The following is a 21,582-nucleotide window of genomic DNA, read 5'->3' as shown; positions in this document are numbered from 1 at the left end:
TACTTAAAACAGCTGATTGCCGAAAGTGCCAAGAGAGACCCAGTTTGATATAAAATTGATGGCACAAGACACGCCCTTTAAATGTGAGCGATATGAAAAGTTTAGCTCAGTCAGGGTCTGAGTGTTCAAACACTGACTGATCATTAGAACCGGAGACGTGCTAACTAAGTATGTTTTCTCTTGACTGTTGTGAACGTGGTCTTACACGATTGAGAGTCCCGAAATTCTAGAACCTGTCGAAAGATTTTTATTTATTTTTTTTTTTAAAAAGGTACAGCAAGTATTTATTTTTACGATTGAACTGAATCCTATTTACCAAACACTATATAAAAAAAGGAACATACCACACAACTCACAGCTAATCGTGAGCGATAGAAACATTAGTTAACTTTACCTACCTAGCAAAGTAGTCCCATTTATCCACATCAATGCCATTGCGTTTGTTGGCCACAATCTCATAGAGAAAGCTTTTGTCTTCCTGACGACCTTCATAAGGCCACTATAAAAAAATTTAAACAAAAAGCATTTGAGTTTGTAATGGGAATACAACATGAGGACAATTTGTAAAGCTGGAGTATTCCGTGGCCCAGGTTTGCAACCTTAACAAGCTCTAGTAAACTAAACGCTGCGCTGTGATTTGTTGCAGTGGGAAAATCTCTCTACTTTTTGCCTTGAACCAACTGATAAAGCTGGACCCTCATGTATGGTGAGTTCAAAGACATATAGGGGAGATTTATCAAAACCTGTCCAGAGGAAAAGTTGCTGAGTTGCCTATAGCAGCCAATCAGATCGCTTCTTTCATTTTTGAAAGGTCCTCTGAGAAATGAAAGAAGTGATATGATTGGTTGCTATGGACAACTCATCAACTTTTCCTCTAGACAGGTTTTGATAAATTTCCCCCATAATGCTTATCATGAATAGCAAAAGTTAAAAAAAAAAAAAAAAATGTTTATATGTAATTTGAACGGATTTGGGAATCATGGATTGATATAGAGAGTTTGCCCTCAAAATCTATTTAGAGATACAATTTCTTAAGTGATTTTTTTTTTGGACTTAAGGGGGGGGGGGGGGTTGGCTCGATTATAAGATGCCCCACAGTAATATGGATGTGTGTTCCTTACTAAGACTGATGCATTGTAAGGTATTCTTTACAGTTTCTATAAAAAAGGAGATTTTTGTACTCGTAAACCGTAAAATCTCTCTCATATAGCTCTCATTGGGGGATACCTAACTGATGGGGTAAATGCTCTTGCCACTAGGAGGCGCTGACACTAGGAAAAAAAGTCGGCTCCTCCCTGGCAGGATATACCCGCCCACCGGAAGTGAGGTTATCAGTTTTGTCACAAAGAAGTAGGAGAAGCCAACGAGAAACACGTCCGAAAAAGGACCCTAGAAAGGAATCCCAGAGAAACACCACAAGAACCGTAAAGAACAAAACGGAAAAGGAAGAAGAAATGGGTGGGTACCGTGTCCCTCAATGAGAGTTACGAGAAAGAGATTGTATGGCGAGTACAAAAATCTCCTTTTCTCTTCATTGGGGGACACCTAAATGATGGGACATACCAAAGCAGTCCCCTAGGGTGGGAAAAATACAACCACCAGAGAGAAGGAAGCAGTCCCAAGACTGATCTCCTGTGTCCACTGGGCCGTGGACAAGCCCCCAAGTCAGAGACAAACTAAGGTCAGAAATTAGCTCCCGGAAGATCGCCCATCCAGGAAGATCCCAAGGAAAAGGCCGACCTCTGGGGGGACCAGACAAGAAATTGAATATGTCAGGGTCACCTGGAAAACGAAAAACTCTTAAGAGTAAAGAAAAAACAGACGTCCGCGAAAACTCTCCGGACAACCACTTCCATGGAACAAACATGAAGAAGAGAAGGAGTGCAGTAGAGAAAAAGCCGCCCCGCCTAATGGGCTAGGGGTGGAGTCTGGGCCGAATCAAAACACATGCCCAAGATCGGAACCAGCACCAAGGTTCAACTGAAAGAGCTGCCTGAAAAGAAGGCACACCACAGCATCCAAGGACAGAGTCTAAGCCAAGGACCAACAAGTCATAGACCTAGTGGTCCGAGCGGGCCACAGCACTCCGAAAAAACATCCCGCCACAATGGGAACGGAGGGGGAAAACAAAGAAGAACCCAGCTGGGACTCCCAGGGTCTAGGCGCAGGAAGGAGCACGCCAGAAGACTTGGGTGTCAGTGCAATAAAACTGACACAGACAAAAGAGGGAAAGAAGAACTAACCCTTCCATCGAGATTGCATAAATTCCTCCAACAGAGGAGAGTGTCAAGGCTGCGTGAGCCGCAGTAGATAGAAAAAGAGCCATGCTGCAATGGTAGCCGGCAAGCACACAAGCCTAGACAGTAAAAAACTGTTGACTATCCTCAGCAAAAGACAAGGGCCCCGCCGATATCCCACCTATATAGGTGGAGCAGCGAGACTGCATCAGCTCGGTGGCAGAAAAAAAAAACCTCAAGGGCATAGTCCCTCTAGAGGAGGGAAAAAACAAGGGTGATCAAAATCTTTGAAGAAAACCCAGTAGAGGCCCATGCCAAGCCCCCCGATCCCCACACCCCCTGTGGAAAGGGGATTGGCAAGTGCACCAGGCACAGCAGCAAAAGGGAATGTTGCCCCACAGTCATGGGACAAGGGCTAGGTGAGCATAGTCCCCATACCTCAGCGGCAGCCCATCGCCGTCTAGAGGGGCCACAAGGGGTCCCCAGAGGGATCAGAAGCCCATACACTGGAGCTGGGCAAAAAAGAAAAAAAAACACCAAACATGTTGATGAGAAGGCAGTAGAGTAGGTGCCTAAGGCACCCTGGACAGAAAAACCCCGGAAAAACACTTGTAGGCATAGGGAGAAGCTGAACTTACTGTCGCCCCGCAGGCCCCATGTCAGAACAGAAGTGGTCAAATGCCAGAGGACCAAGGAAGCAAAATCACAGGAAATCCCGAGGCTCACCCCACTGAACAGAAGGAAAGGTGGGCTCCTCACCCACAAAGCGGCCCCAGTATACATAGGGGCACAGAAATTGGGACCTCACGATAATAGTGGGGTACCAAGACCACACACACACACACACACACACACACACAAGAAAACACAGACATTCAATGAAGAAGGAATGCGGAGCAGAACACCTGCAGACACAGACTGACTTACAGGTAGAAAGGGTCCCAAGAACCCACAGATACGCACTCTGCGGAACTGCACCTGGAAGGAGACATTGGACTACAGCCGCGGCATGGACAGTAATGAGGAAGGTGACCAGGTGGGACAGAAAAACATGCAGACACCGTCCTGTTATGTGGCATAGGGACCATGGCCATGCCGGGTCCTGCATACGGAAACACTTCGTGAAGTGAGATAACAGGCTTTAGACAGAGCTAACCCTGCAACTCAGAATGCAATGCTTGGAACAAAGTCCATGGCGCAACATGGGTGACACTAAAAACCACAGCCTGGCAGCGGGGTACTTGAACTACCGTCCACAGGGTGGAAAGTGTATGGGAGATGACTGGACGTAGTAGTAAGCCATGCTGAAAGCCGACTGGCCGACAGGAATAGGATGCCCGAGCACACAGGCTGACTCCATTCAGCCTCCCACATAAAGTGGGGTACTAGAGTGTGGTCCAACCAACAGTTGACCAGGTGATATAGAACACCCAACAGCCGAAGGAATGTCCGACTGACACCAATCCCGCGTACCTGTAGGGACCTCACCCCTGATCCCTCACCCAGCAGAGAGTGACAGAATACCTGGGTATGCTCGCTGCAGCCCTGAGGTCAGGGACAGTTGGCAGCGGAAACCGTGTAGACAACAGACTGACTAAACAAGATCACCACCACAAGTGTGGAGAGAAAGGGAACAGTGAGATAGTCGGTATCTGTGCCCCAAAGACATAGGTGGGAGGGTGCAAAGGCCTAGGAGCCATGACAGAAACCCTTCCCCTGGAGATAGAGGGAGACAGAGAAGCCATGGAATGCACCTCTGTCATCCCTATAGTGTCCGTGGAACACTGTGGGTCAGTTCCGTGCATACCGCTAACACCAGCCGCAAACCCATCAGCCGCGACAGGTAGCAGAGGAAAAATGCAGACCAACATGTGGCATAGTGTTGTGGAATCATAGTAGAGGACTAGTCACTCCAGCAGGCACCTTGCACCGTAGTGAGGTACCAGAACTCCAGGCGCAGATACATCAGACTAATGGGTCCACAGTAGACAATGGGCCAGTCCGTCGGTACCACCCAAAAGAGTGGGGTACCGAGGTTCCCGCCGCCTGATGAACGCCAGGCGGTGTAGGTCATTACTGTATGGGTCCAGAGGAGACAATGAGACACTCCAACGGATACCCCTCACAGTAGTGAGGTATCGGAACTCCAACCGCAGCAACCTCAGCCGTGTGATGGACGACAGGCGGTTGGGAAACCATGCAGACAACTGTCTGGCTAACTGGTATGGTTCAATAGAGGACGAGTCCCTCGTTGGCACCACGCACAAAAGTGGGGTACTGGGACCCCGCTGCAGATACCTCAGCTATTTGATGGGTGACATGCGTGTAGACCCACATGCAGAACCTGTCTGGCTCACTGGTATGGGTCCATAGGGGATAACGGGACATCCCAACTCACATAGGAGTGAAGTACCTGAACTGCAGATTTGTCAGCCAGGTGATGGGTGACCGTAGGTGTAGGAAACCATGCAGACAACTGTCTGGCAAGTAGAGAGGTACCAGAACTCCAACCGCAGATATGCCAGCCGTGTGACTGGTGACAGGCGGTTCCAGGGAACCATGCAGACAACTGTCTGGCTTACTGGTATGGGTTCATAGTAGGCAAGGGGTTGGTCCGTCTGCACCTTGCACAGTGGGGAACTCCAACTGCAGTCTGGCTTACTGGTATGGGTCCATAGTAGATAATTGAACACTCCGTCTGACGCCTCACACAGTAGTGAGGTGCCGGAACTCCCGATGCAGATACACCAGCCGTTTGATGTATGACAGGCGGTGTAGGCAACCATGCAGGCCCCTGACTGGCTCACTGGTATGGGTTCATAGTAAACAACGATGCATACCATCGGCACCTCACCCAGTAGTGAAGGTACCGGAACTCCAGCCGCAGATACATCTGCCGTTTGATGTATGACAGGCGGTGTGGGCAACCATGCAGACCACTGTCTGGCTTACTGGAATGGGTCCATAGTAGACAATGGGACACTCCTTTTGACACCTCCAACAGTAGTGAGGCACCGGAACTGAAGCCCCCGATACAGTAGCTGATGATGTATTACAGGCGGTGTATAAGGCACCATGCATCAGCAGTGGGGTACCGAGTGTGAGCCGTAGACGCCGCAGCCATGAAGTGAGGAACAGGTGAGAGTACCGTTTCGCATAATAAATTCAGGTCTAATCCATGCCCACAGGCATATTCCCCTGAGGAAGGTGCGCTGGATGAAGGAATCCGCAGCACTAGGCGTGTATACAATAGCTTGGAGCAGGGAAGCCGACAGCCCAACATGCCAGCTAGCAGACCTGACAGATGAGGAATCTGAAAGAAACCTGAGCGTCCGCCAGGAACGCAAAAGAACTTGCTCACTGTGTGGTGGGAGCGAACATATCGCTGGAACATGACTTGGGTCCCTGATAACAGCCCACCACGGCGGTTTTCACGTGTTCCGTGAAGTGAGCAACAGAGATCAGACTGTAATACAAGTGTTGGCCACAAGAGGGTCTGAGTGACCAAGAATATATGTATTATTTATTTATTTTTAAATACTTTAAAATATAAAATAAATGTTGGACAGTATACATTAAAAGGGAAGGGGGCATAGGGCACAGGTCGCAAAGTGCTGCGCATAAGTGGCAGAAAAAGGTCCTCTGAAGGAGCGACGGCTCATAGCAGAGTGATATAAGAGCCTGCCGAGCCGCTGCTCCGGATGGGGTTAATAGAGGACTGCGAGCTCCCGTCAGCTGCTGCCACGTGAGCCAGACACTGTTTCCCCCACTGACCCCCGCAACGGGGAAGGAGGGTGGGACAAAAAACTTACAGCGGCGCACAAGCCTGGGAAGAGAAGCACAGATCTCCCGGCTCGCGTGCTAAACGGGGAGGAAGAAGGGTGGAGCTACCCGCCGCAATGAGAAAATGCAGAGAGGCGGCCTTGCGCCGCCAGGGACCTGGACTTCCGGCAGCGGAATTCTGCAGAGCCCGCCGCATACCGCCATCTGAATCTCACAGTGCCGGCCGCACCTGCTCTCGTACAGTGCGATCGGCATCTGTACAGAGAAGAGCCGGCATGCAGAGGTGAGCCGGCATAACTCCTGTGGAGGGAGCCGCTGCAAAATGTCGGCGGCTGTCCTCCACAGGATCTAGGATGTAAAAAACACAGCCCCCCTGGGAACCTGAGGGACCCCCAATATGAAGCCCCTCCCAATAAAGGTAGGTCCCAAAGGTAGGGGGGGGGGGGGGGGGATTTTGCGCAGCTCCCAGGTAGCCCCCCCGCCAGATAGCTGCCTGAAGAGAGAGGGGGCAACCCCTCGCAGCTCTGACCCCAAAAAGGCACCCCAGAAATAGGGACACACATGGTCGTTCATGGGGTGTGGGGGGGGGGGGGGGAGATGTTCATTCGCCAAGGGCCAAGGGGTTGGAAATATACTCAACTCAACTGCCACATACTCACCCTCGAAGTCTTCGACCAACTAGTGCCACCTGCCTTAAAGGGGTACTACCGTGCTGACAACTTATCCCCTATCTAAAGGATAGGGGATAAGTTGCCTGATCGTGCGGGGACCCCCGCGATCTCGCACGCAGCACCCCGCTCTCATCAGGCCCCAAAGCGAACATCCGTTCCGGGTCTGATGACTGGGCCGGTGATCGTGACGTCACAGCTCCGCCCCCGTGTGACGTCACGCTCCGCCCCCTCAATGCAAGTCTATGGCAGGGGCGCGACAGCTGTCTCACCCCCTGCCATAGACTTACATTGAGGGGGTGGAGCCGTGTCGTCACAATACTCCGGCCCCGTGATTGGAAGTCATCAGACCCGGAGCGATGTTCGCTCCGGGGCCTGATGAGAGCGGGGTGCTGCGTGCGAGATCGCGGGGTCCCCAGCGGCGGGACCCCGCACGATCAGGCCACTTATCCCCTCAGTTGTCAGCACGGTAGTACCCCTTTAAGCTGGCATGGCGAACAGGGGCGACTGGGGGACCCGGCCTCAGGGTACACCGCCAGGCGCTGGTTGTCGGCGAGGAGGGGTTAACGGCCCATCCATCAATGCACCGTGCCCCTAGCTCGCATGTGGGGGATCAGTCGGCAGCATGCTCCTGTCGACCCACGCTAGAAAAAAACAGCAGAGAAAAAAGACAAGGTCCCCAGACCTGTGTCTTGCCTCCTGCTGACACGAGCTAAAACTGATTACCTCACTGCAGGTGGGTGGGTATATCCTGCCAGGGAGGAGCAGACTTTTTTTTTCCCCCTAGTGTCAGCGCCTCCTAGTGGCAAGAGCATATACCCATCAGTTAGGTGTACCCCAATGAAGAGCGCCAGAGAAAACACACACGTATTTGGTAAATATGATCTGCAGAAAGTCTCTTTCTCTATGTACTAGTTCTCTGCACTGAAGGCCAGTGTCACAGTGAATATGTGCTATTTTTTGTTATGCTGCAGGTGTTTACTTTTTTTCATTTCGTGTTTGTATGTATGAAGTTTTGCAGAAATAAAAACACATTAACAGTTACATTGTACTACATTAATATGTTATGCCAATTCTTTATAGTCCAAAACTTTCCCTTGTTATACAAAGCGGTATGTGTATACACAGTGCATAATCTCTTTCCTGCATATGTGTTTTACTTACAGATGTATTCTGGCTGGAATTGAAAAGCTCCTCATCTTCAGGAGGTAGAGGTCCCGCTATCTGCTCCTTAATAAATTTTAAGTCTTCAGGCAACACCAGGCCGTATCTTTTCATTACATCTTCCAGGTTGTTGGATTTTATCAGGTGGTCAAACATCTTTACAGAGGCCTCCTCGTGCTAAAAATGTAAAGAATTGTGCACAATGGGGGAAATTTATCAAAACCTGTGCAAAGAAAGATTACTTTAATTTGTAAAAAGATTACTTCTTTAATTTGTAAAAAGGCCTCTGCAAAATGAAAGAAGCGATCTGATTGGTTGCTCTGGGCAACTTTTCCTCTACACGTGTTTTGATAAATTTCCCCCAATGTGCACATTTAAACAAATATGTTCACATTAGAAAGATAGACCTGGCACTGTCTGGATTCACAGTCCTATTAAAGGGATCACCTGTTGGGAAACAGGTAAACGTGCAGTTAACACTGTAATTTCAAGGTGTCTGTGGTGCTTCACAATTTAATAGCAGAACTTAAATACTTGAGGAAAACGTGCATTGGAGCACTCACCTTAGACACCAGGTAATTCTTGCTTAGATGCTTTATTTCATATAAATAGCTGGATACAAAGTTGCAGGGAGGTGGAAAGAGGACATGCAGGCGGGTGGGCTTAGCCGGTGGGCGACGGTCCATTATCGTGACTTTCGCGCCGTTATCGTGCCTTAGCGCTTCGTCAGGGGCCTGACGAAGCGCTAAGGCACGATAACTGACCGTCGCCCACCGGCTGAGCCCACCCGCCTGCATGTCCTCTTTCCACCTCCCTGCAACTTTGTATCAAGCTATTTATATGAAATAAAGCATCTAAGCAAGAATTACCTGGTGTCTAAGGTGAGTGCTCCAATGCATGTTTTCCTCTCTGCTTGTGAAGCATTTAAACAAATAGTTTCTCTATTACAATAGTGTCAGAAAGATGATAAATACATTCCTTTAGTCGCACTAAATTAAACTTAAATTAAATTAAACATTTTGTACTAAATTCCATCACAGAACATTTTGTACCGAATTCCATGACAGAGCATTTTGTATCTACGGCTGCTATACTGCTCTCTCTTCATGGTAACAAACTACAAACAAGCTATTTGTAGAGTGATCTTGTAGTATTATGGCCATCCAGCACCTATTATTTGCTAGCCTGAAGTTAGTAATGTTAAAGCGTACCTGTGGCCTGCGGTGGCGGCATCCTGGGACTCCTTACTCCCCATTACTACTATTGTGGTCTGTATTGCTGTTACATGTATTCACCTTATACACTATGCATTGTACGTCCATGGAATTTTCAGCACTTTAACTTCTACATTGTATTGTATACTGGCCAATTAATTACTAGTAACTCCGCACATGGTTCATTATCTATAGTTTTGGCTACTGCACATGCACTTTATGCTGCTTTATACTGCCCAGTACACTTCCCAGTGACTTTGCATATTATTTACTTCCCCCTATGCCTTCAGTCATCAGACCCATTATTGTATTTGCACCTTTTATTATTCTTTGTTGCTCAGTGCATCATAGTGCCAGGTATGCTGCCCTTTTCTGATGTCCATTTTCCTCCTTTTTTATGTATTTTATTCATGTTGCATTTCAATAAAGACATTGTCATTTATTATACTCTGTGTAGCTCTGTTTTTCCTTTTGGTATATATTCTATTGTAGGGAGTCTACATTGGCTTATACCGTTCCTGCATTAGGGGGGGCAACTCATTTATTTACCCATCTAGTATTTATTATATGGCAAGTACTAAATGCTACACTATATGTATTTTTTTGGTTATATATAACATACAGTGGTTATATAGCAAGAGAAAGTCTTATGTTCCCCCTTCCTTAAATGAGCCTTTTCGTACATGCTGCTGTGTTTAGTAGTTTATTAAATTATAGTATATAGAAAATAAATGTGGGTTCTTTTATGGGTTTTTTTTCCTTTTAAAATGATGTTAACTTCCCTGGGGGCTTAGTTTGTATGGCCACATACTTCCTTCCTGTATTGTCTGTATGAACTGTTGTAAAACACCATGAGAAAAAGAAACACAGCCGCACATCCACAATTTGTATTTTAATCTACTTGCTTCTAAGCATAAATTCAAAAACTAAGTGTATGAACTGTGTGTGGATCAGGGTGTGTGGTCTTAATCATAGAATAAATATGCAGCAGACAGGTGAATAGGAAATACAGTCCTAACCCTTAGATATCATAGGGCTGTATACCAAACTTTTTGCGTGTGTGTGTATATTATTGGGGCCCATTTACATATGCAGATTACTGTCGTATACCAATGGTGATCGATAAGTATGTAGTGAATGCTTGTTTAAAGGACTATTGAACCAGGCCAGGTGCTACAGATACAAAACGATCGCACAATAGTCTATGCCAGTTGTCTTCAACCTGAGGACCTCCAGATCTTGCAACCTCCAGATGTGCCAACAGCTGTCCAGGCATGCTGGGAGTTGTAGTTTTGCAACATCTGGAGGTCCGCAGGTTGAAGACCACTGGTCTATGCAGTCGCTTTACTAGAGGTCTATTGATAAACTGAATCCTGAGTTTTGCAGCCTGTCAATGACCCTGCAAGTTTAATTTGAGTAACAAATTGATGTCTGTTGTTTTTGGTCAGGTGACTTGTAGCAAGTCATTTACATAATTAGGTTATACAATGCTTAGCTAAAATTTTGGCAAGCAGGATTTCTTTTGTATTTGTTATGGCTAAAGGTAAATGCTGTATTTTGTTTTGTGCTGAAGAATAAAAGGCAGGAAAGGAAATATGTCGTATTTCGCTGCAGATCCACCGCTGAAGGACCTCTGTATGGTGCCTTTACATGTGCCTGCTCGGAGAAGCAATACGCCGCTACATGCAGACACACTGAAGCAATGTGCAAGTTGCCGCGCATGCGCGGTGTACTCGCACACATCGCGTCCGCTCTCCCGGCTCTATGAGCTAGGCCGAGAGATGCCGCAATGTGAGAGTATACTGCGCATGCGCGTAGCAACTAGCATGTCGCAGTGTGTCTGCTCATGGCGGCGTATTACCGCTCCGAGCAGGCACATGTAAAGGCAGCATATAGAGGTCCTTCAACAGCAGATCCGCAGCGAAATACGCAGGGAAAATTCGCTCATCTGAACGTGCCCTAAAAGGGCATTTAGTCTAACAAGTACAGAACGAAGTTAGCAGGGACGCACCTTGAACCCTTTCTGTGGACGTGCAAGAGGCATGAATCTTCCATCAAACATGTGGGAAAATGGTCCATGACCTGAAATAAAAAGTGTTGCGAGGCTTTGTGATACATTTTTCACTCATTTCATTAGGGAGAAAGCCTTAGTCATTTGCAAGATATTTACCCAAGTCATGGCACAAGCCGGCAATCTGGACACACAATATATCTCGCCCATTTATTCTGAGTTCTGGCTGCCTTTCATGTAAGGCCCGTACAAGGCATCCAGCCAGGTAACCAACACTGTGTAGACAAAACAAAGAAAAAAAATATGAACATATAAGACTCAGTATGTTGTTTCAAGCATATTTCTTGGTAGCTCATCAATTTATCAGATAAACATTCTTTTGACATATATTAAAGCCCATAATTCCAGGAAAAGTTTAAGCCATTATGGCGTCCGGTCTGTACAGCCTGTCAAAAAAGGGATGCTGAGGTATACTGCAGCATACGGACAGCTTTACCATTAAGTTTATTGGGCCAAATGCCGTCAGTAACACGTCCGCTCTGTTTTCTGAAGGTTTACATTTACCTTGAGGGACTCAAAAGCTCAGATAGCCATGCTTTTCAGTCTCATCCAATAAACGTATACATTCGGAAAATGGTCAGAACGTAACACTAGTTGACTTTGTTGGGCCTATTAAACTCAATAGGCCCGTTTGTATGCTGCCATGTATGTCGGCATCCCTTTTTTGTCAGGTTGCTAACACATCTAGAACAGACATGGTAAATGTGATGAGCTTATCCTTAGAACCGTATTTGTGACCACAATGCTCTAGACTGGCTGCTATAATGTTCTCCTACATACAGGGTATGTGCTAAATTTCCACATCAAAATCAGCATACAATCTGCTGTGATGGTTCTGATGTGGTTTTTCAGTTTGGCTTTTATTAAAGCATCCACCGATTTCAATGGGAGCTCAAATCGGAACCACGTTGTTTGTGTGACCTGACTGTGTACAACCTGACAAGATTAGAAATCTCTTTTAAATACGAAAAAATCTATAAATAAATTTACACATTATAAAATATATATTTATTACACCAAAAATAGCCTAAATATGAACACTTTGTGTTATGGTCAAATCTACAATTTTCCACAGGTTCAGACCAACAATTTTTATGCAGATTCTACAAACCATAAAATACACTTTTTTAAGCACTCCAAATGCAAAGGAGCTGGTTAACTCTGGTTTCTTCAGCTTTTGCTGCGACGGGACACAAATTTGCCACAACTTCATAAGCCACAATTTAGGTGCTTAACCCAATACAAAAACTGTGCGTTTTGCAATAGTTAATCTAGACATCCGTTTTTTATTTTGTTTGTTTTTTTAAGCTGTGCGGTTTTTGATGCAGAAATTGTTGCAGTTTTTACATTAAAAAAAACCTGTATAAACATGCCCTTGGAAGCACTGCACTTGTTCACAAGCTTAGTTTTTTTTCTGCATAATGCAAATCTATGTATAAAGCATACATACAGCCACTCAACATTAGTGAATAGAAATAGTCACTGTTCATAATGAAGAGCGGAACATATTACACAGAGCCTCTAAAGATGAAATATTCACATACCCAATGGAGTGCTCAAATCTATTGTGGGAAGCTCCAGGGAACACATAGTAGGTGCCACCAAGCTGTCTAATATATCGCAGACGCTGGAACTGAGGAGTGTCTATGATGTGCACTAACAAGGGATGTAGATCAATATGTCCATGTATTGGATCATTGAAGACCTAAAATGGAAAATCAGAACATTAAACAAAATAATATAAAAATACAAGTCTAAGAGCAGCGTGGGATCTGCAGATAGAAAAAGTGACCATTGTTCAGTGAATGATTATTTCTCCCGACTCCAAACCCGAACACATTCATTTTAAATGAGAAGGGAATAAGCTGCTGCCAGAAACCACTGGGAGTAGTGTCTCCAATGGGAACAAAGCAGAGGTTGTTACATGGTGACTCCTTCCCTCTTTGGAAAACAACTGTTGATGAGTCTGCTGACGCTCATACACGCAAGTCACATAAACCCAACACAGATGTGTTCAGCCAAGTTTTGTACATGCAGATTTAAAATCATAGGCCATGATACCAGAATCTTATCTTGACGTATATTGGTAAATACGAATCGCAGTGGTGATCCGCCTCAGCCTGTGGCTGTCCGTTCCTGCAGGGTCAGCGCCTCATCAAAATCAGGAAGAAGCGGAGGGGACCAGCAGCCGTTCAGTGTGGATAGATATTTATTTTTATGAATGAATGAGGCTGTACTCAAACCAGATTTTGGAATCGGCACTAGGACATACAGTGACCCTCGACTTATGATGGCCGCGACATATGATCATTTCAACATATGATGGCCTCTCAGAGCCCATCGTATGTTGAAGGCAGCATCGACATATGATGCTGCTGTGTGTCGGGGCCATCATACAAACAGCTATCTGACAGCGCTGACAACTTCAGCAACTGACAGATAGTTGTTTAATGTCCCCGTGTGCCCCGTTCTGCCTCCTGTTACTCACATGCTGTCCTGATAACTCATACAGGCTTCCACTGTGAGCTCCGTGTAAGCCCCACCCCCCCAGTGCAACTATAGCCAATAGCCTGGAGCATCTTGATGCAGGCATCCAATGAGCTGCTGGCTGCCCTCCCCTTCCTTTCCTATAGAGCTGTAGTCGGCAGGATGGTAATGGAGGACATTCTGTCCCCCCTGAAGGTATTTAAAGAACTGTACAGTACTGTATGTGATGTCACACATCACATACAATACATAGACACACTATACACCCCATACATCAATGTTTCCCTATCAGTGTGGGAGTTGTAGTTGTGCAACAGCTGGAGGCACCCTGGTTTGTTAAACACTCCCCATACAATGGTCATCCCAGAAGCAATTAGCAGTTTCCCATAGAGATATGGATTCAACATACAATGGTTCCGAGGCCCCAGAACCAATTACCATTTTTACATAGACATATGTACTCGACATATGATGGTTTCAACATATGATGGTTCTCCTGGAACCAATTAATATCATATGTTGAGGGACCACTGTACTTTTAAAACACATGCTGAACAGGTCCACAGATCTTAACCCTGCATCAGGATTCCCAGTGTTTTGTGTACAGTGTCGGACTGGAGTATCTTGGGCCTACAAAAATAAATCTTAATTTTAACCAATACAGTGATCCCTCAACTTACAATGGCCTCAACATACAATAGTTTCAACATACAATGGTCTTTTCTGGACCATTGTAACTTGAAACCAGACTCAACATACAATGCTACGGACAGTCCAGATCTGTGAAACGTGTCACAACTGGAGGAACTGACCAATCAGAATTGGCATTTTACTGGTAAATCACCTGTATTACTGAAGTACATGCACTGACTGGCTGTCTGGTAGCGCCCCCTACACTACAGGGTGGAACTACAAGTTCCATACTACTCCTTACCTGTGCCAGGGTTAGCTGCTCCTTTGGACACCAAGTAAGAGTGGCTCCATTTGGGACACTGTGTGTACTGTATAGAACCCTGAAGAAGCTCCTGTCCCCTACATAAACCATTGTTTCCCAACCAGGTTGCCTCCAGCTGTTGCAAAACTACAACTCCCAGCATTCCCGGACAGCCAACGGCTGTCCGGGCATGCTGGGAGTTGCAGTTTTGCAACAGCTGGAGGCACCCTGGTTGGGAAACACTGACAGACAGTGATTTAAATCTTCCAACAGCTCTTTATTACTTTTATATATAAGGATTTGCTTTATCTATATTAGTTATTTACTTATTTTTCTTTATTCCTCACTTTTTCCTATGTGTGGATGACATTTTGGAGGCTTCAGAACCAATTAACAGGTTTACATAGAGTTATGGTCTCAACATACAATGGCCGTCCTGGAACCAATTAATATTGTAACTTGAGGGACCAATGTATAGCGTGTTGCCACCAGTTATATAGGATAAAATCTAGTGACAGGTTCCCTTTAACAAATTTCTTGATATTTTATAAATAGCTTTGGTCTCCTTTATGAAAATTGTGCTATACCAGGCGTCACCCACCCCATCCCCCAGAACTCCCCCAGAACTCCTATAATAGGTGTTGCTATGCACTGTCCCGAACTGTTCCCGATGTGCTCTGTGTAGTTAGCTTTGCCATATGCGATGTGAGAGACCGAGCACCAGGTACAGCATGGATTTAAGCTATTTAGACAGAGCGAGCAGTCAGACTCCCAACCATCTCCCCATCCAACCCTATGGGCCTAATGAAGATAACCAAGCACTGCACGCAATCATCTTCTGTCGGGGGAAACTAATTCCTATTCTGTTGTAGCTGCACATCCCCAGTATCGAATCATGCTTGTTGGTAATACTAACCTATGCCCAGTATAAGAGACGTCACTCTCCATTCAAGCCACTAATTCCAAAGCAGCACTTGTTCAGACTTGACACGGCCCTTTATCAGACTCGCTCATGTGGGCCCTATGTCTTCTTGGAGTAAACAAAGCCTGGTTCATTATCACAAAAGGATATGTGTGTGATAGTATATATCTTTCTGACGCATGAACGGACACTAAGGGTGCGTTCACACGGGCATATTTGTCAGCGAATCCGCTGACCTCTTTAAGCCTGCTAATAGTGGCAATCCTCCGCTACCAGCAGCAGACACACTGTGAAGTGCGAGTCGCAGTGTATCCGCACATCCCGCACATGGCGGCCTCTCCCCCGGCTCCCTGAGCTACACAGAGAGCGGCCGCGATGTGTGCGAGTAAACTGCAGGGTAACTTTCACATCGCAGTGTGTCTGCTGCTGGTAGCGGCGGATTGCTGCTATTAGCAGGCACAAAGAGGGCAGCACTTTAGGGGCCTTTGTCAGCGGATCCGCAGCTGCTGATCCGCTGACAAATACGCCCGTGTGAACGCACCCTAAAGCTGCATTATAAGCTGTGAAAATCAACATGGAAAATTCCCCACGTAACATTTTACATTTTCCTTTTCTCCATAGAGACAATAAGAGAGAAGAATGCAGTTTGTTTTGTTTGTTCTCTTCAGTCACAAGGTCACAATACATGATAAGAGTGCCATGTAATTGCTAGCTGTCTGGTTTTTTAATGGCATGGGGTGGTTTCTGTAATCTGCTGCGCCTTATAGTTTTATTACTGGCATTGTGAGGCTTTGTTCACATTATGAGAGGTATTTGCAGAATTTTCTCATCAATGACTCAAACTTACTTTTTTGTTTTGTTTTTAAGAATATGAGACTTGTAGTTCTACATACTTGTATGAGCGCTGTATTCGCCATTTGGATACATTAGGTGTATGGTGCAGTGGAATACAGCATACAAACAATGAACATTTCACACTATGGCTTTATGACACACATGCTCTTTTGATTTCATTATGTTTTTATAGTTTGATTGAATATTTTTCAAAATAACAGTATAAAAAAAAAAAAATTATCGGAAGCAATGTCAGAAAATATTTTACGGATTGAGCAGTAGATGTTTGTAACAGGCTTCCGGCAGATGCGGTTCTTAAGGGTATGTTCAAATGAAGTGTATATGCTGCAGATTTTGAAGTCTCTGACTAGGGATCGACCGATATCGTTTTTTTAGGGCAGATACCGATAATCAGTGGAGGTTAGGGCCGATAACTTACACCGATATTCCGGTATAAGTTATCGGCTATTTATCCCCCGTGACACTGCTGCAGATCATTGATTTAAAGCGGGCGCTTTAAATCAATGCACTGCAGTGGCTTTTGCGGTGCCATAGGCCACCGCCGCCACCCGCTTCTCTCCCCCTGCCTGTCCGGGGGTCCCGAGACCTATCACCGCCCCCCCGACCCGCCGCACCGCACCCGCCCCATTGCCTCTCCCATCCCCGGTTTTATAATTACCTGTTCCCGGGGTCCACTCCACATCTGGCTCCGGTGGCGTCCTCCTGAGCTGTCACTGTGTGCACTGACGGGGCATTGCCAATACCGATAATGCCCAAAATCATGATTATCGGCCATACTGATAATCGGTCGATCCCTACCTCTGACCTAGATTTATCAAACTGTGTGAGAAAAAAAAAATGGAGTGATTTTCCCGCAGTAATCAATCACAGCTCAGGTAATGAGCTGTGCTAAAGTGAAAGCAGAGCTATGATTGGTTGCTGTGGGAAAGTCACTCCATTTTTTCTCTCACACAATTTGATAAATCTGGGCCTCTATGTCCAGCAGTGATATGTATAGTGATAGTGGTCTTGTCTGTTGAGGGATGGACAGAGACCATTGATGGGGACCAGAGAAGTGTTGCAGGGGAGATGAAGCAGAGGATCTTCCTTTTTGTTTTCTTTTGCATTCAGGTCATGCAAAAACATGACCATAAAATGTTGTTAAATTACTAATGTATTTTTGCAATATACGTGTTGTATCGAAGCATATGAAAAAGCATCGGCCAGTCAATGCATTTTATGAAAAACAGACGCAATTCCAAACGGTTGTTAAAATAAATGAGCACATGCATTATTTGCAATCATAAGTAAAAGAATAATGGATGGAATAACTAAATGTAAAAGATAAGTCAAATAACATGCAGCAGTTTTTTTTACGTCTACAAATATGACTGAATACATTGTGTGAACATGGCCTAATCTATTAAGGTCTTTTCTGCAGGGGAATCAACAACAAAATCCAAACCACATGTGAAAATTTTCCACAGCAGTTCGCCTGTGTGTGAACAAACCATTACTGCTGCAGAATCTTCTTGATTCTCAGACCTTGGGTTGAGATTTGTTAGTTTTTTTTCTTTACTTTTATTTTTAAATCAACTGGTGGCAGATAGTTAAAACAGATTTGTAAATTACTTCTGTTTAAAAATCTTAATCCTTCCAGTACTTATTAGCTGCTGAATACTACAGAGGAAATTATTTTCTTTTTGGAACACAGAGCTCTCTGCTGACATCACAAGCACAAAACCAGAACAAAACCAGAGTTGACCAAGAAGCAGTTCGCTCCCTGATGGAACTTTTGGAGGAACAAGAACCCAAAGAAAAAGTTAAGTTTCCTGCATCTTTGATTCCTAAATCGAATCATTTCCCACAACTTGCACAATTTCCTGAAATAGACTTGTTTGTTAAGTTAGTGACAGAGGAATTTCGTAAAATTCCGGAAACTCTTCAAAAAGATAATTTATCTTATAACCAACGAAAGGCTTTACAAGAGATACAGTCTATGAAAGATGTTATTGTGAAACCCTCGGACAAAAGGGGGCAACGTGGTCCTATGGCCACGAAAAATGTATGAAAAGGAAATGTTTCGTCAGCTGAGACAGTCAGATTGTTATAGGAGACTTCCATATAACCCTACCATTTCTTTTGGTGCAGAATTACATGGGATCCTTCAGAGAGCGGTGGAGCAAGGAATCATTTCACCTAAACAATCCGGATTATTATCTTCAGAACCTTCAGTGGCATCAATTTATCTATTACCCAAGGTGCATAAAAACAACGTGTCCTCCTGGTAGACCGATAGTCTCTGGATATGGTAATCTGCGTGAACCTCTATGCCGCTTTATTGACCATTATTTATCTCCATTTGTAGAAACCCTTCCCTCGTATTTGAAAGATACAAATGACGTTTTGCGGAAACTGGACCACCTTCAATTGGAACCTGACATGATAATGGCAACATGCGATGTTGAGTTATTGTACACGTCCATACGCCATAAGGACGGCATAGATGCGGTAAGATTTTTTCTTACGTCTAGCTCTCTTGACCCTGCATTGTGTGACTTTCTGGTGACCTCTCTTGAATATGTATTGTCAAACAATTATTTTACCTTTAAAGATGCCCTCTACCTACAGCTCCAGGGCACAGAAATGGGGGCGGCTTGTGCGCCCTCATATGCCAACTTGTTCCTGGGGCTGTGGGAGAGGGGCATCTTCCAAACTGATCCAGTACCAGGTATCGAAAAGATACATTTTTGGGGACGTTACATAGATGACGTCCTGCTGATTTGGCAGGGGTCATCAACAGAACTCGAAGAACTTATTCAGAGATTAAACCAGAATAATTTGAATATCAAATTGACGTTCAACATTGGGGGACCCCATACCATATTGCATGCAAAATCAGGACATCCTAAGCACCTTATATCCAATATCCCTACGGGTCAATATTTGAGGGCAAGACGTATTTGCTCAAACGAATATCACTTCGAAAATCAAGCACAAGACCTGAAGGGGTTACGACAATACATGCATCGATAAGGCATACAGAAGAGCAAAAAATAGCAATCGCACATATCTGTTACAGGGGAAGACGAAATACGAGATGACTGACTCTGATAATGTTCGGTTCATCATAAATTATCATTCCCACACTTCAAATATGTTACAAGCCATGGAGAAATATTGGCCATTACTTAGGACGGATCAGGTACTCTCGGGGTGTATTTCCAACAAACCCACTGCAACATATAGGAGAGCGAAAAATATTAAGGACACCTTGGTACATAGTCATTATCTTGGATCAAATTTTTCCTATACTTTGTTTGGGTCTAAGGTGCCAAAACCGAAGTGGGGTATTACAACATGCGGTCAATGTGTAGCGTGCTCAAATGTTGAAAAATGTACCACCTTTGAGAATGCTAGTGGCACAAGAACTTTCAAGATAACGTATCACATCGACTGCACTACCAAAGGTGTAATATACTCTGCTATTTGTCCATGTGGCAAAATTTATGTAGGGCTCACTACTCGTGAATTCTGTAGAATACGGGAACATGTACTCGATATAAAATCTGCTAAAAATGGCCCTGATCCTTTTTATCAGAAAACTTTGGCAAGACACTTTAAAGAGTACCACAATAGTGACCCCTCTTTGTTACGTTTTAGGGGAATAGATCGAGTATATGTTGGAGTTCGTGGGGGGGGGGGGGATTGGAAAAAACGGCTTGCTCAAAAAGAATGCAGATGGATTGAAGTTTTGGGCACTAAAGTCCCAGCTGGACTAAACGAGATCAACAGTTTGGCATCTTATTTGTAAGTATAAATCCTTTTTTTCTTTTACTACTTCTTTTGTTATTTTCTTTTATTATTATTTTCTTTTTTTGTTCCATTTTCATTTTTCATTCATTTTTTACTTATATATATTTTTTTATATATATTTTTTATTGTCATATTTATTAATAATTTGCTTTGTGCATATGTGCGTAATATATATATGCATATATATACACATTATTATTACTATTATTATTATTATCATCATCATCATTATTATCTTTTATCTTGGGTAGTTTTTATCATTTTTTTCTATTAATAATTTCTGTAATCTTCTCTGACTAACAATTTTTTATATATACACATTTTTTTTTGTAATGTGCGCTTTTTGTGGTGTTGTCAATTGTTGTCATGTATGTTATTAATTCTGTTTTTCCTTTTCTTTGATATTTTTCAAGTATTCCATCTGGCCTATTCCCCCTTCTTTCCACCCCTTTTCCTTCTCTTCTGGTGTTTTATTATTACTATATTTATTTCATTACACTATTCTATATATGTATGATCATTTTCGGTTACATGCTCAATATGGACCCATAGATATGGATGCAAATATTGCACCCATATACATGGACATTACACTATGTGTGTGTATATATATATATATATATATATATATATATATATATATATATACACACACACACACACATTTATTTTGATTTACATATTTTTTTTTATGGGGGCCCCCTATTTTTTATATATTGATGTATTTGTTTTTTACCTCTGCATGTCATCTGATATGTATTTAGTATGTGTGCATGAACATCTGATATGCATTTTCTATAGATATTTATTTATCATTTACATTTTATTGATTTATTATCATATCTATATATATATTTTTTTTTATAATTTGTTTATTATTATCCTATTCATTCTTCTTTTTTTATTTATTTTTTAATATTATTTATGTTATATTTCTTCTCTCATTCAATCTTCTGTATATGCATTATTTAATATTCAATTATGTTGGATATTAATGTTTATTTTCCACTTTTAATTTTTTATTTATTTTTCATTTATATTTTTTGTGGGTTCACGCATATGAATCACATATATATTTATTTACACATTGTTATGTGTGTATATATATATATATATATTTCATTCACTCTTTAACATATTTATACTATCATTTTCTTCCCTATCATGCTTTATTGTAATCATGATCTTTATCACTAATTCACCCATTACTTGCATCATGTTATTACTACAACTATTATGGTCTGCTTTTTTCTTTGTTTTTTTCCCCCTTTCCTTGGCCAGTTTTTAATTATATATCTATTTTATGAATTATGGTCCGGTTTCAGCTCGTAATTTATTATTTATTTTGTTTACAAATATATATCACATTAACCATCCAGTCCCGCTGCTCCTGGTGCGCAGTGTAGACCACGGACGCCATCTTTTCAGAGCCTCTGTTCCTCCTGTTATTCC

General features: G+C 43.7%; 1 protein-coding gene and 1 long non-coding RNA gene across 5 annotated transcripts in view; one reads left to right on the top strand and one right to left on the bottom strand.

Annotated features, from left to right (window-relative positions):
* SAMHD1 (SAM and HD domain containing deoxynucleoside triphosphate triphosphohydrolase 1) overlaps positions 1 to 21,582 on the bottom strand; it is a 92,128-nt gene that overhangs the window by 44,617 nt on the left and 25,929 nt on the right. For all 4 annotated transcript variants that reach the window (XM_056549350.1, XM_056549351.1, XM_056549352.1 and 1 more), the window contains exons 4-8: positions 12,682 to 12,842; positions 11,237 to 11,352; positions 11,078 to 11,148; positions 7,853 to 8,029; positions 399 to 499 (exon numbers count right to left, since the gene is read on the bottom strand). In XM_056549350.1, coding sequence (XP_056405325.1) covers positions 399 to 499; positions 7,853 to 8,029; positions 11,078 to 11,148; positions 11,237 to 11,352; positions 12,682 to 12,842 — 626 coding nt within the window. The remainder of the gene's footprint in view (positions 1 to 398; positions 500 to 7,852; positions 8,030 to 11,077; positions 11,149 to 11,236; positions 11,353 to 12,681; positions 12,843 to 21,582) is intronic.
* On the top strand, positions 18,473 to 20,108 carry LOC130297099 (uncharacterized). The gene is made up of 3 exons (XR_008849395.1): positions 18,473 to 18,575; positions 18,683 to 18,825; positions 19,978 to 20,108. It is a non-coding gene; the product is annotated as an uncharacterized LOC130297099 (long non-coding RNA).

Source organism: Hyla sarda, chromosome 12, assembly GCF_029499605.1.
Source record: "Hyla sarda isolate aHylSar1 chromosome 12, aHylSar1.hap1, whole genome shotgun sequence".
Lineage (NCBI taxonomy): Eukaryota > Metazoa > Chordata > Amphibia > Anura > Hylidae > Hyla > Hyla sarda.
The sequence above is the reverse complement of the archived record's forward strand: the minus strand, read 5'-3'. Positions and strand labels throughout refer to the sequence as shown.